At 43.9% G+C, this 16,128-nt stretch overlaps 1 protein-coding gene across 1 annotated transcript in view; it reads right to left on the reverse strand.

Annotated features, from left to right (window-relative positions):
- Positions 1-14,258: 14,258 nt before the first annotated feature.
- The window catches only part of sgcd (sarcoglycan, delta (dystrophin-associated glycoprotein)), a gene marked incomplete at both ends in the record, with an annotated part of 474,154 nt that continues 472,284 nt past the window's right edge, over positions 14,259-16,128 (reverse strand). Inside the window, one exon of the mRNA XM_083642995.1 lies at positions 14,259-14,444. Within this exon, the coding sequence (XP_083499121.1) occupies positions 14,259-14,444 (186 nt within the window). The remainder of the gene's footprint in view (positions 14,445-16,128) is intronic.

Here is a 16,128-nt window from a genome sequence, read left to right on the forward strand (position 1 = left end):
ATCTTTAAAGGAGAGGGTAATTCTCAATATTTGTCTTGTTTGGGAGCAGGTACAACAATTTCAACACAACTTGAAGAATGGGTAGTAGTAGACTCTTACAAAGTCATCAATAGCAAAAAATAAATAAAGATAATCATGGTACTTTAGGAAATATACACCCCCGGAGATACTTTTACACTGTTTTTGTGTGTGTGATGAAGTGTTGCTCTCAACCCGCCTCGTCTAGTTGTACTTCAGTTAACGATTTCCTACATTTCCCAGAATGCCTTCCAGTAATCGCCAGAGAACGGGTCTGAAAATGTTGTGGCATTGGGGAGACAGTGATCTTGAAAGCAAGTCCAGTTGAGAAAGTGATTTTCATCCCTGAACATAGCATGTCTCTCTGCTGCATTGCAATCTGGTCTTTGTCCAGCTCCTGTGGGTGGAGAAACTGCTCTCTCTCTTCTTCTCTTTTTTTTTGCGTTTAGATCTGATTGATGTTTTTCGCCTGGAAGTAATGAACATATTTAGGACAGACTTTTACTTATTACATTATTAAAGCCCCATTCAGCAACTTTTCCAACTTTTGCTATTGGAGAAACTGCGCCATCTGGGTGCAATAGTATCGATATCGATATGGCCATTCAAAGTCAACAAAAGAAATGTACATGTTGTGACATTGGGTACTCACCACGTGATGAAATAATAATCCATAGTTACGTGAAACGTCATTTTCGTAGCAAATCCACACCGAGTTACTTCCTTGTCTTCCTGAACACAACGCTCCCGCTCATGCGCGCATCTTGCCTCCGGGACGCAGGCACCAAACTGCTTAGTCTCAGGAGAGGCCTTTGGAGGGCGGTGTGTGACCAATGTGGTGACATTCTCCCTGTTACAAGTCACTCTACCATCTTCAATGACTAAAAAGCTGTTATATTAACTCATTGAGTGCCAGCCACTTTTGGAGAACGGACGCTCCCAGTGCCAGAGTTTCAGAGCGTTTTCAGTGATTTCTCGAGGCCCACAGAATATTGTGTGATATTACTATGTAAACACCGAACACGATGAGACTCTCTTCTATCATCTGCAAAAAAAAGTTTATTGATCCCATTTTCCGTTCTTTAGTTATGAGCCGGAGAAGATAGGCTGTTTTGAGCAAAAAGACACTTAGAAGCTGAGTTATTCCGCCTTTTGTGAAATGCAGCATTTCAAGCACATTCACTGAGTCTGAAGATAATATTTTCTGATGTAGTGATGTGGTGTAGTTGTGTGGTGCCTGCATGCCCCACCCCCCTCTCCCCCCCTCAGCTGCAAACTCCTCCCCACACTAACACGCACCCAGTCTATTTTCGGAGCGCTCCGTTTTTTTGCGCCGGCTCCCAGCGCGACACGGAAATGCCAAACCGGACTGCAGGGAAAGGTTTGGCCCTTCGGCGTCGGGTGCTGCCTTTCTGGCGGCTAATCCAGTGAAGAAACTATGCAGACAGACAGACAGAGGCAGAGGGGCTCAGTTGTGTGCGCGGATTGACTGCTGTTCGCAGCCAACATCAGCTGCAGTCAGAGCCATCTATATGGCTCTGGCTGCAGCATGAGCGGTTTCTCTTTGATCACGGGGGTTTTTCCTGCTGTTTTCCGGACCTTCCTCTAATCTGGAGAGCACTGTCGCCACCTAATGGGTCGGTAAAATAGGTTATACACATTCAACATGCCCCAAAATTTTATAGGAGATATATTAGGCTTTGATCCACGTCCCACCGTCAAAAAACGCAATTGACGACTTTAGTCGTCATTGGCACTCAACGTTACTAAAGCAATTGACAACTAAAGTCGTCATTGGCACTCAATGAGTTAAGGTGAAAAAGTTACTGATTGGGGCTTTAATATGGCAATCAGCAACATAATCCACTGGGTTGCTCGTGTTCAGTTTTCCAGCAATTTGAAATTTGTAGAATCATGTTTTAACAGCTCCAAGTATCTTTAACCTTTCAAAAAAGAAAGGTCCAAGGCACTCTTCTGGCAAAAAGTAAAAAGCATTTTTTTTTTTACTGTAGATGGCTATTTCATTTTGGAAGGTTTAAAAACATAGCTGGTGCATGTTAAAAGAGCTGGGACAGGCAGAAGATCTACCCTTCTTCACCACTGTGTGACAGGTGTCCGGTGTCGGAGGGCACACTATCTGATGGCTTCTGGTTCTGCCCTTTACTAACGGGGTTCTGGGCCAAAATATTTGATTGGTATTCTAAGGCCTACAAAATAACTCTGCAACCAGGGCTGTAGTGGTGGCTAAACGCACGTAAACGGCGTTTACGTACCTTTTTCAATGCTCTGCAGCGTTTAGGCACCTTTTAAGATCGTTTACTCACATGTTTAAATCGTTTATGCACACTTATTATTGCACAAGTTTTAACACGTTCGCGTAAACTCTGTTGATGCGGAGACCATGCCAAGCACGTCACACACCAAAAGAAAAACGATTACACATGGGCATGGCACTGACCAGGATCTCCGCGAACCGTAGTCTATTTTTGTGGAGCGCTCCGCGGGAAAGGTACACGGCCTCGGTCACGTTGGTGCCTTTATCGAGCTGTGCTTGCCTGCCCAGACAGCGCTCCCTTCAAACAACTTAACGGTGCCATTGTGCCAGCGATGCGCAATGCGCATTGGAGACGTACATTTGGAGACCAGCTCATGGTGAGCTGAACATAGGTAAGGTTGGTTAAATGTGTGTCCGGAGTGGGGGAAATCATATAGGCTCACCGTTTTACAACTGAAGAGTGAATCACTGGTGTAAGAAACATTCCCTCTGATCAAGTAAAGTTTGTAACATTAGGTGCGTGCGAGTCGACTTGAATAGTCCAGGTGCTACTGTATAAAGCCAAAATAATACGACCATGTTGAAAACTATCTAGAAACATACTGGTGTTTGTTGTGCCGAGATCTGTATAAATAAATATTGGCTGACTAAAATTTAGTGGCCAGAGTGGCAGAACCACTTTTATTTCCATGTACAGTATGTTGTCTACCTATCCTTGCCCAATGTGTTTGTGGACAGTTTGAATTATATATTGGTATTCAAGAATCACAGATTCAATCTGTCTACATACTTTTAGCTATAAAGCTGAAGCTGACAATCACAGGTACAGTGTGTATGAGAGAGAGAACTATATTACTCTTCAAACTGTATATACAGGGTTCATACAAGGTCCTTTAAAGTAGGCTACCTACTGTATAATTTAACTTTTCATACCTGGAGAAATTCAACAAATGTTCAATAAATACATTTTATATTGATTGTTTAGGCCTAATTATTTGTAAAGTCACAACACATTAGAGATGTGTGTAGTTCGTTTTGCTCTCAAATGCACCAGGTTGATGAATTTTACTTTAAAATGTAAAAAAAAAAATCTTCCGGGGGAGAATCCCCCCGGACCCCCCTTGAGGGGCAAGGCCCATCCCATAGCCAGCTACTTTTTCTATCTGGCTGGCTACTCAGAAATGTGGGGGAACCCCCTGATATACCTTATAGGGCTATAATATGATTCAGATTAAGTTGTTCTATATACTCTCATATTTTGTCTATCGGTCACGGAAGCTTATTTATCCGCGTTATAACACTGCTGGTGCTGCGTGAGAAAGCTGCCTCAAAAGTATAGTTTACCCACCCTTTTTTTTTACCACTACAGCACTGTCTGCAACTGGACGCGGAACTCGCTATCTTCGGATGCTCAGAGTCCTCTCTGAACTTCCCTACAGCTTTGCAGTAATCTCTGACACGCGGGAGAACTGTCGCCAAATAACTTATTCTGAAGGAATGGAAGTCTTCCTCTTCACCTTCTTTTCATGTGTGGCTGATGGACATGATCTCTGTTATACAGATGGAGAGACTCAGGTCCCTGAGAACCAACTCGCAGAAGGTTCTCAACTATCTGGGACCCGTTCTTGGCCTACTTTGATGAGATTAAGAATGACAAATGACTCACCCGTCTGGTCTTTCATGGCCCCTTTGCGTGGGATCCCACGCGCAATATCTTTTACAAGCTTGTTTGTGTATTATTCCATAAAAACTGAATATAAATTAATGAGGAAAAAAAAGAAAAAAAGAGCTGGGACATGACCCACGCGTAGTGGGCACAAACAGCCTTCTTCAGGGTATGGCCACCAGCACAAGGTTTCCCCTAGTATTTAACATGAGATGATTGCAAACACCTGAGCAGAAAGCCAGTAAACTCACGGGTAAGGATACAAAATGCACCCACTAGATGGCTCTACAATGTGTATAGCAGAAAACCAAACATAATGCAGAGAAATATGGAAAACAAACGGAAAATGTATCTTCAGACAAGACAGAAAACATAATATATATCCATTTGCAGCAATATAAGCAACATATCAGAACAACTACAAAAAAGGACTGAAATCAATATCTTCATTCAGTCCTGGATATACTGTGGCCTGAAAGCTCTGTAAGGGATCCATTAGAAGACATAATTGGCCTCCCTGGGGGAGATTCAAGGTTCTTGTGGATCTTATGTCTCATTTCCACCACATATAACAGCACAGTACAGCTCTACTCGACCATGGTCTTACTCATCTCTACTTGATATAGACTCTGTTTCCATAGCAAGTTTACTCGCCTCCGCCCACACCTGGTCGTCATAGCGACCGCATATCTGCCCTCCGCCCATAGCCGAAGTAGGCTATAACGTATAACGTTAAAATTAAATCCATACACAGAACTTTTAAACTGTTCATGAAATACTGGTGCACTGCCTCTAAATGACCTACAGTGTACATGGGCAAATGTGACACTCGGCTAGGAGAATGGATATCACTTTGTTGTTACTCAAACTCACATGCATGCACTGCGCGGGGGACGGGAGTTGCGCTACAGGGAGAAGGGAAACCTCTACCCCGGCCGCCTCTCACCAGGCAAGACCGCGGCTTCACTAAACCCCCACCTCCGGCCTAGCGGAGCCAACACAGCACACTACAAAGGGCTTCCTGAGGAGCGAACTTTTTCTCTCTCAAAACAATTGAAAACCACCGTCATGTTAAAGCTGAGCAAGGAGATCGATTTTATTTCACCAGAGCCGAAGGCAGCAACACAAAAGACTGATGGAAATAACATTAACAGAAGAGAAGGTAAGCCCCACTAAACTGGTATCCAGCATTGACAGTCAGTAGATACAGTAAACACAATTCTGCCTGACCAATCAGTCGTCTGCAGTGTTTTCACGTCACGGTATGGTACCGGGTTCACAGCGCTGGAACCTCAACAAAGCAGGGACCAAAACTAGCACGACTCAACCCCGACTCAACCCGGGCTGTCCACGTTTTTGATCGGTGGAATGAGACAAAAAAGCGAGACGAGCTGCGCTGATACCAGTGGTGGAAATGGGCCATTAGGGAGCAAGTAAAAGGTGGGTATCCTAGGATAAGCACACCACAAGAAGTCATGCTCTTTTTTTTGTGATCCACCCTGCTCCCATAGCTGCTCCCATATACATTTTGGTCAATTCCAACGTCTCCGACGTATCTGTGATAGTGACCAAGAGTTTGAAAAGCAGGCTACAATCCTGACACATCGTTTCTCACAGAGAGGCTATAAAACAAAAACTATCCAGAATGCTTCTAAAAGGCTCAGTCCACTCCTAGATCTGAACTCTTCAAGAAAAAGGAAAGAAATTCCTCAGTACAGGAGCAGGTTTACTTTGTCACAGGATATAGTTCCTTAGCAAATCCTATAAAAAAGACAATACACTCAAATTGGGATCTTATCAAAAGTGACCCTATTCTTACGGAAGTTTTTCCTGCCCCTCCTAAGATCAGCTTCAAGAGGGCCCCTACATAGAGAGCCGCAGTAACGAGTCCGGAAATCATCGATGCTAACAGCCCTGGTTCTTCACAGTTTTCGCCTATGGGAGTTTTGAATGGGTTTTTGGCGCGATGCTTCTAATAATCTCTCTGAGCAACGCTGGCTTAATCAAACGCGAACCAGTGTTTAGTAATATCATCTTCACACACGAGGACCACTTTTACGAGTTTTGAAGCTTTTACGTGCCGTTAAAAGGACGGCTAGCTAGCAAACGGCTAAATGAGACTACACTTTTGAGTCGATGGGGATATACTGTATACGTCAATAACGTCACCAGTTCAAAGGGCGAACACGGAAATTCTCTTTCCCTCACCTGGTTCAGCCGCGTTCAGCCCGGGGTAATCAGTGCACACATCAACAACAGTCCAGGTTGAGTGCTGACGTGACGTGGAAGCCTATGCGACAGTGTGTAGTTCTGGATTAGCTTAGCTCGAGCATTTTACTTCTAGGGCTCGCATTTACGCTACAAAACTCATGAAAGTGGTCCTCATGTGTGAAGATTATCCGACGGAACTCTGGTTCGTGTTTGATTAATCTTGCGTTACCCAGAGACCGTATTTGAAGCATCACGGCAAAAACCCATTCAAAAATCCCATAGACACAAACAGTGAAGAACCAGGAAGTTCGGGACTTCCGCATTCTGCCTACAAAAATACGTCATCCCTGCGGCTCTCTATTGCGGGACAGGCTAGTGCCTAGCCATCTCCCTGCCCAGCACGTAACAGGATGTGAGTTGCCAGATCTGCATGAACTGTATAAACAGCGGTGCCTCAGGAGGTCCCTGAAGATCATCAAAGACACAAACCATCCCCACAACAGCCTGTTCTCCCTGCTACCCTCAGGGAGAAGATACAGGGTTCCGAAAGCACGCACAAATCGCTTGAGGAACAGTTTCTTCCCGCAGGCCACGAGACTCCTTAACATACACAAATAGTGTAGTAGCCGTACTGTACCGTACTGTAGCTGCTACCATTACGTATGTCTAATGTTTAATTGTATGTTTAATAAGGAATATGCTATTTGCACCTGTATGTCAAATACGCCGAATTTAAAACGCAGAGTTTAATTGTATGTTTAATAAGGAATATGCTATTTGCACCTGTATGTCAAACACGCCGAATTTAAAATGTTGAATCAACGTCTAAAGTATGCACACGACATGTGCACCTATGTGCAGTGAATATGCCACTGTCTCTGACTTGTCTTATCACTATACTGCCTTATTGCTTGTTGTGTCTCTTGTTGTTTTTGCACTCATATGCCCTGTTATACTTGTACTATGTTGTAAACGGAGTCCACAGCACAATAATTTCACACGTGATACTTGTACCATGGAGTGACAATAAAAATCTTGAATCTTGCCAATAACAAAACTATTTGGCTCCATCGGTCACTAAAGGGCACTTACAAATGTGGCTGTTGTAACCATTGTGCAAATATAAAGAAATGTAAACAATGCAGTGACTTAAAGACACATAAGGTGTATGACATCAAAACATTTATCAACTGTAACACTACGTTTGTTGTGTATTGTTTATCATGTACCTGTGGTTGCTTTTACATAGGCCAGACTAAGAGACACCTCAAAGTCAAAGATAGTCACTGAGCATAAGTATGCAATCAGAAAAGCTAATTTGCATTACCCTATGGCTAAGCATTTCTTTCATGTACATAACAGTAATCCAGATGGCCTTAAGGTGGAAAGCCTAGAAACCATCCAAAAGAACATTCAACTGATCGACTGAAATTGTTATTGCAGAGAGAAACTTTCTATATACACCAAATACAGGCCACAGTATATCCAGGACTGAATGAAGAGATTGATTTCAGTCCTTTTTTGTAGTTGTTCTGATATTGGTATGTTGCTTGTATTGCTGCAGATGGATATATTATGTTTTCTGTCTTGTCTGAAGATCAATTTTTCGTTTCTTTTCCATATTTCTCTGCATTATGTTTGGTTTTCTGCTATACACATTGTAGAGCCATCTAGTTGGTGCATTTTGTATCATTACCTGTGAGTTCACTGGCTTTCTGCTCAGGTGTTTGCAATCATCTCATGCTAAATAGGGGAAACCTTGTGCTGGTTGCCATACCCTGAAGAAGGCCGTTTGTGCCGCTATATGCATGGGTCATGTCCCAGCTCTTTTAACATGCACTAGCTATGTTTTTAAACCTTCCAAAATGAAATAGCCATCTACAGTAAATAAAGGTTTTTTACTTTATGGCAGAAGAGTGCATTGGACCTTTCTTTTTTGAACCTTTGTGATCCTCACCAAAGAGCACCTTCACCATACCAGATTTGGACTTCCGAGCACTCTGGACCTTTTTTCTATGTTTAACCTTCATTCAAGGACAATTGAATATTTATATCAACATGTCCTTTTTCCTCTTTAAAGTAATCACTGATGTTCTCTGATTGATAATATTGCATATAATCCGATTTGATATGCAATATAATAATCCTAGTAATGTTTTCTTTTATATAACTGCAGTGGATTACCGTTGCTAATTTCTGTATAATCAGATTGTTGTAATCCATTTCCACCAAATCCTGTGCCCTGTGTACGATTTCCTTCTCTGCTTTCTTTTACCGTTTGGTTTGTATGTTTTTCTTCTCTGAGATTTATTCAACAAGTTCTGTGGAGCGGAAACAGAAGCTCACTCATATACTGTAGCACACATTTACACACAGCACACTTGGAGAATGCAAATACCTTTTGGCCCCAACTGCAGCAAACAACAGATAATGCTCTCTCTCATCTCAGCAGGAGACAAGTACAAGGAGAAGTAGAGGGAGGAGAAGGCATCAAATCAATCTTGCTCTCCACAGGCGAACACCCTAGACATGACTGTACAGTACATGCTAACCTGATCAATATGGATCAACATAATTTTTGTTGCCCTTTAGTATAAAAACACATAGCAATGTATATTATAAACAAGATTTCCCTCTGCAAAAGAGCAGTGATTTCCTTTCGTCGGCCAACGCGCACCGACGTGGTTTTGTGTACAGTACAGTATTTACAGATACAACCGTATAAAATGATGTATTTCTCAGGTTTACATTTATTCCAAAAAACAAATACATCAGGAGGGTTTAGTTTCATTGAGAAATACGTCTGAAAGTCCTATAATATACAGTAACGTATGTGAGAGAAAAGCTAAGAAAAGAGAATACTCAAAAACAAGGGAGGAGTCGTCGAGTGAGGCGCTTTTAAAAATAATTAGTGGTTTGTTGTTTGGGGTGTTTCAGTATGTACTGGACGCCCACTCTGAGAGTGGGAATCAAACCCCATACCCTGGCAGTATCCGTGCCACACCCTGTCCATTACATGTACACTCCACAGGACTTTTCAACACAACAAATGCCAAAGTGACTATTGAACTCTGGTAGTAACAGACGAGATAATCAAAGTGACTATTGAACTCTGGTAGTAACAGACAAGAGAGAATAAAAGTGACTATTGAACTCTCGTAGTAACAGACAAGAGAGAATCAAAGTGACTATTGAACTCGTAACAGACAAGAGAGAATAAAAGTGACTATTGAACTCGTAACAGACAAGAGAGAATAAAAGTGACTATTGAACTCTCGTAGTAACAGACACGAGAGAATCAAAGTGACTATTGAACTCTGGTAGTAACAGACAAGAGAGAATAAAAGTGACTATTGAACTGTCGTAGTAACAGACAAGAGAGAATCAAAGGGACTATTGAACTCTGGTAGTAACAGAGAAGAGAGAATCGCCGATTTGTAGGATTTGTCAAGGAGGAAGATATACAACCCAAGATACTAGCAAAGTTCAACATCACTTTAACACCAGCAGGCTACATACATGTTTTTGACCCAAAGTACTTTGTTATGAAGACATGGTATGCTATACTACCAAAGTACTTTGTCATGGACACACAGTATGCTATACTGCCAAAGTACTTTGTCATGAACACACAATATGCTATACTGCCAAAGTACTTTGTCATGAACACACAATATGCTATACTGCCAAAGTACTTTGTCATGAACACACAATATGCTATACTGCCAAAGTACTTTGTCATGAACACACAATATGCTATACTGCCAAAGTACTTTGTCATGAACACACAATATGCTATACTGCCAAAGTACTTTGTCATGAACACACAATATGCTATACTGCCAAAGTATTCGCAGCATTCAAAATAAAAACGACACTTCCTCTTTAAGAGTCGGTGTTGAGCGCAGGCTGACAGCTGGGGGCGCTGCAGTCAGGCACGGCAGCAGGTCTTTGCATTCCTCGACACAGAAAACAATGGATTTGAGAGGTTTGCGAATTGAACAAAACTGAACTGAAATCAGAGATCATGTACTCGCTGATACCAAAGAAAAGTCTGTGTGATGAAACTGAACTGGATCATGTACTCGCCAATACCAAAGAAAGTCTGTGTGATAAAACTGAACTGAAATCAGAGATCATGTACTCGCTGATACCAAAGAAAGTCTGTGTGATGAAACTGAACTGAAATCAGAGATCATGTACTCGCTGATATCAAAGAAAGTCTATGTGATGAAATTGAACTGAAATCAGAGATCATGTACTCACTGAAAACAAAGAAAGTCTGTGTGATGTGCTTCTCCTTGCCACAAGTGCATTGACATAAGGCACAGGCACAGTCCCCCTCTTTCAACAGAGTGGCTTGCATTGTTTTTTTTTTTAACTTTTTTTTTATGTCCCAGTGCGGGAAACAAGTAGGGTGACCACCTCAGAAGTTTGAGTCGTTTACATTTGACATTTATACAACAATTGCTCTGTTTCTGTGTATCGGCGGAAGAACGTGCGGGATGGAATCGCTTGTTGTTTTTATGGGTTTCCTCATTGTGAAGGCGAACGCCATTTTGTCAGGGAGGGACATGGACGGTATTTAGAAAAGCAAAATAAAGCAAAGATCATTAACGGTAATCAAGGGAAACAAAATCACTCTCCATTCAGTTTAGAGTCAAAGTATCACACAGGATTTGTTAAAACTCCTAACAGACCAGACGTTGGGTTTCTCAAAGGCGTCGTGGCACTCGTGCTGCGTTCAACTCATGTCGGAAGAAGCAGGAGAATGGGACGATGTCTCGCTGCTGCAACTTGGAGGAGTTCGGGCACTGGAGCGCCCACATCCAAGATGTGAGGTGAGGTCAACTGTTGTTAACAAAAATCCTTCCAAATCAACCATGTATGACCTGTAGCAGATCAGCTGGTTTTGGAGGTAGAGTTGATTCCCTGCCACTTCAGCAGTTTGTGATGACAAGTGGGAGATTTCGGAGCATCCAAAACAAATTCCAACATGTCCTACTTGTCATCACCACTAGGAGGCTGACATGACCCATTTTTTTTTTGTTTTTGTATTTTTACCCTCAGTCCGCAGTTTGGTATTTAGGGTAAATCCGATATGACATGAACGCAGCATTAATCAGTGTTACTCAGCTTGTGGTTTTGTGAAAAATTTGTCATTACAGTAGTGATGAATTGTCTTTTCCTAATGGGATTGAAACCGACTGCTATATTAAATTAAAAACTAAAATAAATGTAGTCCCATTGTCCCACAGTACAATGGAAATAAAATTGTCCTTGTCCCACCTACTTGCAGGACTGCATTTGCCTTTGTCCCATTGACTTCATATTGAAATGAGTTGACTTTTAGCACCCGTACGTCTTACGGAAACCCAAATCTGGGTTTGTTTGTGTCAGCACTTAGACGCGCCCATAAAGCAACATTTTACTTATAGTGCACTGTGAGGCATCATAAGCACACTAAGAGCATGTGTGTAGGATGTGTGTTAACGAAATCTAATAAAGTTGTATCCAGGGGCGGACTGGGATCATAATTCAGGCCGGGCATTAGATACCAAGCAGGCCAGGCTGATATGGGCCGACGCGCGTGCCGACGCGCGCGGCGGCGCCCGAAGGGTGGCGGTGAAAAATTTGGGCCGTTTGAAGCCCAATTTGGGCCGTTTGAAGCCCAATTTGCGCCATTTGAAGCCAGATTTGGGCCGTTAGAAGCCCAATTTGGGTCGTTTGAAGCCAGATTTGGGCCGTTTGAAGCCCAATTTGGGCCGTTTGAAGCCAGATTTGGGCCGTTTGAAGCCCAATTTGGGCCGAGCCCAATTTTACAATGAGATGCACCCACTTTAACCCTGAATAAAGTAATAAAACCACTAGTAAACCAGTAGGCGGCGCCTGGCCTGCTGTTCAGTGAGTGGCCTGACTGCGGGCACCAATTTTCTTTTTCTTTTTTTTTTCAGGCCAGGCCAGGCCAGGCCACCGGGCATTTGTCCGACGTGCCCGATTATGCAGTCCGCGCCTGGTTGTATCGTATACACACACACTGCAATAAATTACATGAAAGTATGAAAGCTCTATAGATTTGCACCTCATGGTTATTACACCACTTTATATCAAGATCCGATTAAAATCATGAATAACATAGTCATAAAGTGCTTATAATGTGCCTGTGGTGCCTTATACTGCTTTATGAACAACAAGCCAAGTGTTACAGGCAATGTACACTAGATACGTTACGGCTGCGTTGCGGATCCGGCAAAACTGACGGATCGACTCTCGCCCATGTTAATTGATGGCCGATACATGCGGTACGGAAAAATTACGCACCTATTCTATTTTTGTCGGATCCCGCATACGTCTGGCAGATTACATGAGTGTGGGTCTGTTCGCAGCCGTACTGGAGCCGTACCGCATCTGTTCCGGAGGCGGTGTACAGTACATTAGCCCTTACTGTACCAAAGGTAAAGCAGAGAGAAGAAGAAGAGGGGTGGGGTGTTGGGACAGGGCGTGTGTTGGGTCTTGGGGCGGGCCATGTGTTGGGTGTTGGGGCGGGGTGTGTGTTGAGTGTTGGGACAGGGCGTGTGTTGGGGTGGGGCCTGTGTTGAGTGTTGGGACATGGCGTGTGTTGGGTGTTGGGGAGTGTGTTGGGATGGGGCATGTGTTGGGTGTTGGGGTGGGACATGTGTTGGGACAGGGCGTGTGTTGGGTGTTGGGGCAGGGCGTGTGTTGGGGTTGAGTGTGTGTTAAGTGTTGGGACAGGGCGTGTGTTGGGTGTTGGGATGTAGCATGTGTTGGGTGTTGGGACATGGCGTGTGTTGGGTGTTGGGACAGGGCGTATGTTGGGGTTGGGTGTGTGTTGGGTGTTGGGACATGGCGTGTGTTGGATGTTGGGACAGGGCATGTGTTGGGTGTTGGGTGGGGCGTGTGTTGTGTGTTGTGACAGGGCATGTGTTGGGTGTTGGGTGGGGCGTGTGTTGGGACAGGGTGTGTGTTAGGTGTTGGGTGGGGCGTGTGTTGGGACAGGGCATGTGTTGGGTGTTGGGTGGGGCGTGTGTTGGGACAGGGTGTGTGTTAGGTGTTGGGTGGGGCGTGTGTTGGGACAGGGCATGTGTTGGGATTTGGGAAAGGGCGTGTGTTGGGTGTTGGGTGGGGCAAGTGTTGGGTGTTGGGAAAGGGCATGTGTTGGGTGTCGGGGTGGGGCGTGGGTGATCACCCTATTGATTCTGGTACTGAAAGTGTCTGGACGGATAAAAGTGTCACTCTGAGAGTCTCTGTTAGGACATCTCTGGAACTCTTCCTCTGGGTACTACCAGGAGGCTCCTAGGAGCGACTCAACCCCCCGCAGCTGTGTGTGTGTGTGTGTGTGTGTGTATGTGTGTGTGTGCCAAATCATCAATGTTAATATCAAACTGGAAAAATTGCTGTATGTGTACGCTATTTCTACATAGCAGTGTAGTGTGTGTGTGTGTGTGTGTGTGTGTGTGTGTGTGTGTGTGTGTGTGTGTGTGTGTGTGTTAGGGTGAGATCGATGATATGGGCCTTTTATTAGATATTGGGTGCTGTCCTCTGACATGATGGAGGTAAATTAATTCTTAATTTAAAACATTAGTATTACCAGAGTTCCCCTGTCATTGAATAGTTGTGGCTAAAATAATTTAATTCAAAATTAAGTTAAGTAAAGCTAAAATAGTGTGTTGTCTAAATGCTGTTTCAGAGCCTTTTCCCTGCATAAAAATCAGTGGGATTCTTTTCTTCCTTTTATATTTGTCAGGAAAATGGTCAAAATGTAGCAAAATATCAGTAACTTCAATAAAAAATACTGGTATTGGCCTTTAAAAACCCATATCGGTCAAACCCTAGTATGTGTGTGTGTGTGTGTGTGTGTGTGTGTGTGTGTGTGTGTGCGTGTGTGTGAGTGAGTGAGTGTGAGTGTGTTTGCAGCTCATACTTGTCTCTGTGTGTCCATATATCAGTCCTAGAGGCAGACATTGTGTCTATATCTGTGTTTCTTGTTTAGGTCTGTCTGTCTGTCTGTCTCTCAGGGTGTCTGTCTGTCTGTCTCTCAGGGCGTCTGTCTGTGTGTCTGTGTGGGTCCTAGAGGCAGACGTTGTTGGGGATCTGGCAAGTGGAGCCCACACCGGCCTGGGACAGGAACAGCCTGCCATTGGCGCAGACGCACACCTCGTACACCATCTGTCTGGTCCCGGAGGACGAGGAGCTGCTGGAGGCCTTCCCCTCTGGCAGACGCATCAGACGGATCCACTTGGCATCCAGGGAGATCTGGAGTGGGGGAGGAGAGAGAGAGAGAGGGAGAGAGATGAAGCATTTCCATTTAACTGAATCATCCAGACAGCTCAGGTGGGCTGCAACAAGGAGAGATGGAGAGAGACAGAGGAAGAGAGAGAGGGAGGAAGAGAGAGAGTGTGTGGGAGAGAGAGTGAGGAAGAGAGCGAGAGAGGGAGGAAGAGAGAAAGGGAGAGAGGAGGAGGAAGAGAGGGAGAGAGAGAAGGAAGAAGAGAGAGAGGGGGAGGAAGAGAGAAAGGGGGAGGAAGAGAGAGAGAGCATGGGAGGGAGAGGGAGGAAGAGAGAAAGGGAGAGAGAAGAGAAGGAAGAGAGAGAGGGAGAGAGGGGGAGGAAGAGAGAGAGCGATAGAGAGGAAGATTGAGAGAGGGAGGGAGAGAAAGGGGGAGGAAGAGCAAGGGAGAGTGAGGGAGGGAGAGAGGGGGAAGAGAGAGAGAGGGAGGAAGAGAGAGCAGAGAAGAGTAGATGCAGATATGGCTCACACAGGGAATCAAAGATCCATGTAAACAATAAGACCAATAGCCTGTGCATGTAAACGATGCATGGAAATGTCACACAGTACGTGGGTGTGCATCTTAATTTGTGTTAATTTTCCAGGTCGTTGGATAAATAAAGACGTGGTATGGTAGCCAGCAGTGGCAACGTTTGAAAACATGTAGGCAAAGCTGTTGAAAACCAAGACATTCAGACATTATCGTTAATTTTCAATCAATCTGGGAACCCAGAGTCTATTTCGGCATGTAAATAGACTCTGCGACAGCCATACCTTTTTTGGAGGCTTTTTGTACAGCGCGAGTCTTCCGCCTGGGACTTCCGCCTCCACACAGTGCCGCTCTGTTGTTGTACCGGCGAATATAAGGCTTCTGGTCCCGAATGATAGTGAATATATAAGAATTTTGACGTTTAGCATTAAAAATAAAAGCGACAACGAGATAGGCAAGAAAACTATTATATGGGAGAAATGGGCCAGATCTGGAATATATCTTCTCGGGGACTTGTTTGGGGAAAATGGAATGATGTCATTTGATGGAATTAAGAGGGAATACAATCTTGGTCAAGAGGATTTTTGGAAATATGTACAAATAAAGCATTGTACTCTGGCCAGTAGGAAAGACAATTTGGACCCTCAAACTGGGATTCAGGAGCTCTTCCACATAATGTGGGATAAAAAGGGTGGAGCCTCTATGTCCTATGGGCTTATTCAAGGTGCACAATTACCCCCACTGGAAGGTTTGAGATTGTGTTGGGAAAAAGATGTGGGTGAAAACATTGAAGAAGGCAGATGGAGGGAGCTTGTTGCCTCTTGGCATACATGTTCACGTGAAGCGCAATCTCAGTTTATTCAGTATAAATTGCTAAATAGAAGCTATTGGACTCTGAGTAAATTAGCCAAACTTAAATTAAGGAACAGTGACACATGCTGGAGATGTGAGAAAGAATGCGGTACTCTTGTACCCTTGTTGTATTTTTGTGAAAAGAATGAACACTTATGGGAGGAGGTCATCTCTCTCCTGAATAAATTATTTAAATTACAGATGACTAAATCTCCGGCTTTGTGTATACTGAGTCTGTTGCCGGACAATATTGTTGTGAATAAACAGAAGAGGCAATGGGTGCGTCTGGCCACAACAACAGGATGTAGGATTATATTGAGACACTGGAA

Source organism: Poromitra crassiceps (assembly GCF_964638095.1).
Source record: "Poromitra crassiceps genome assembly, chromosome: 1".
Classification (NCBI taxonomy): Eukaryota; Metazoa; Chordata; class Actinopteri; order Beryciformes; family Melamphaidae; genus Poromitra; species Poromitra crassiceps.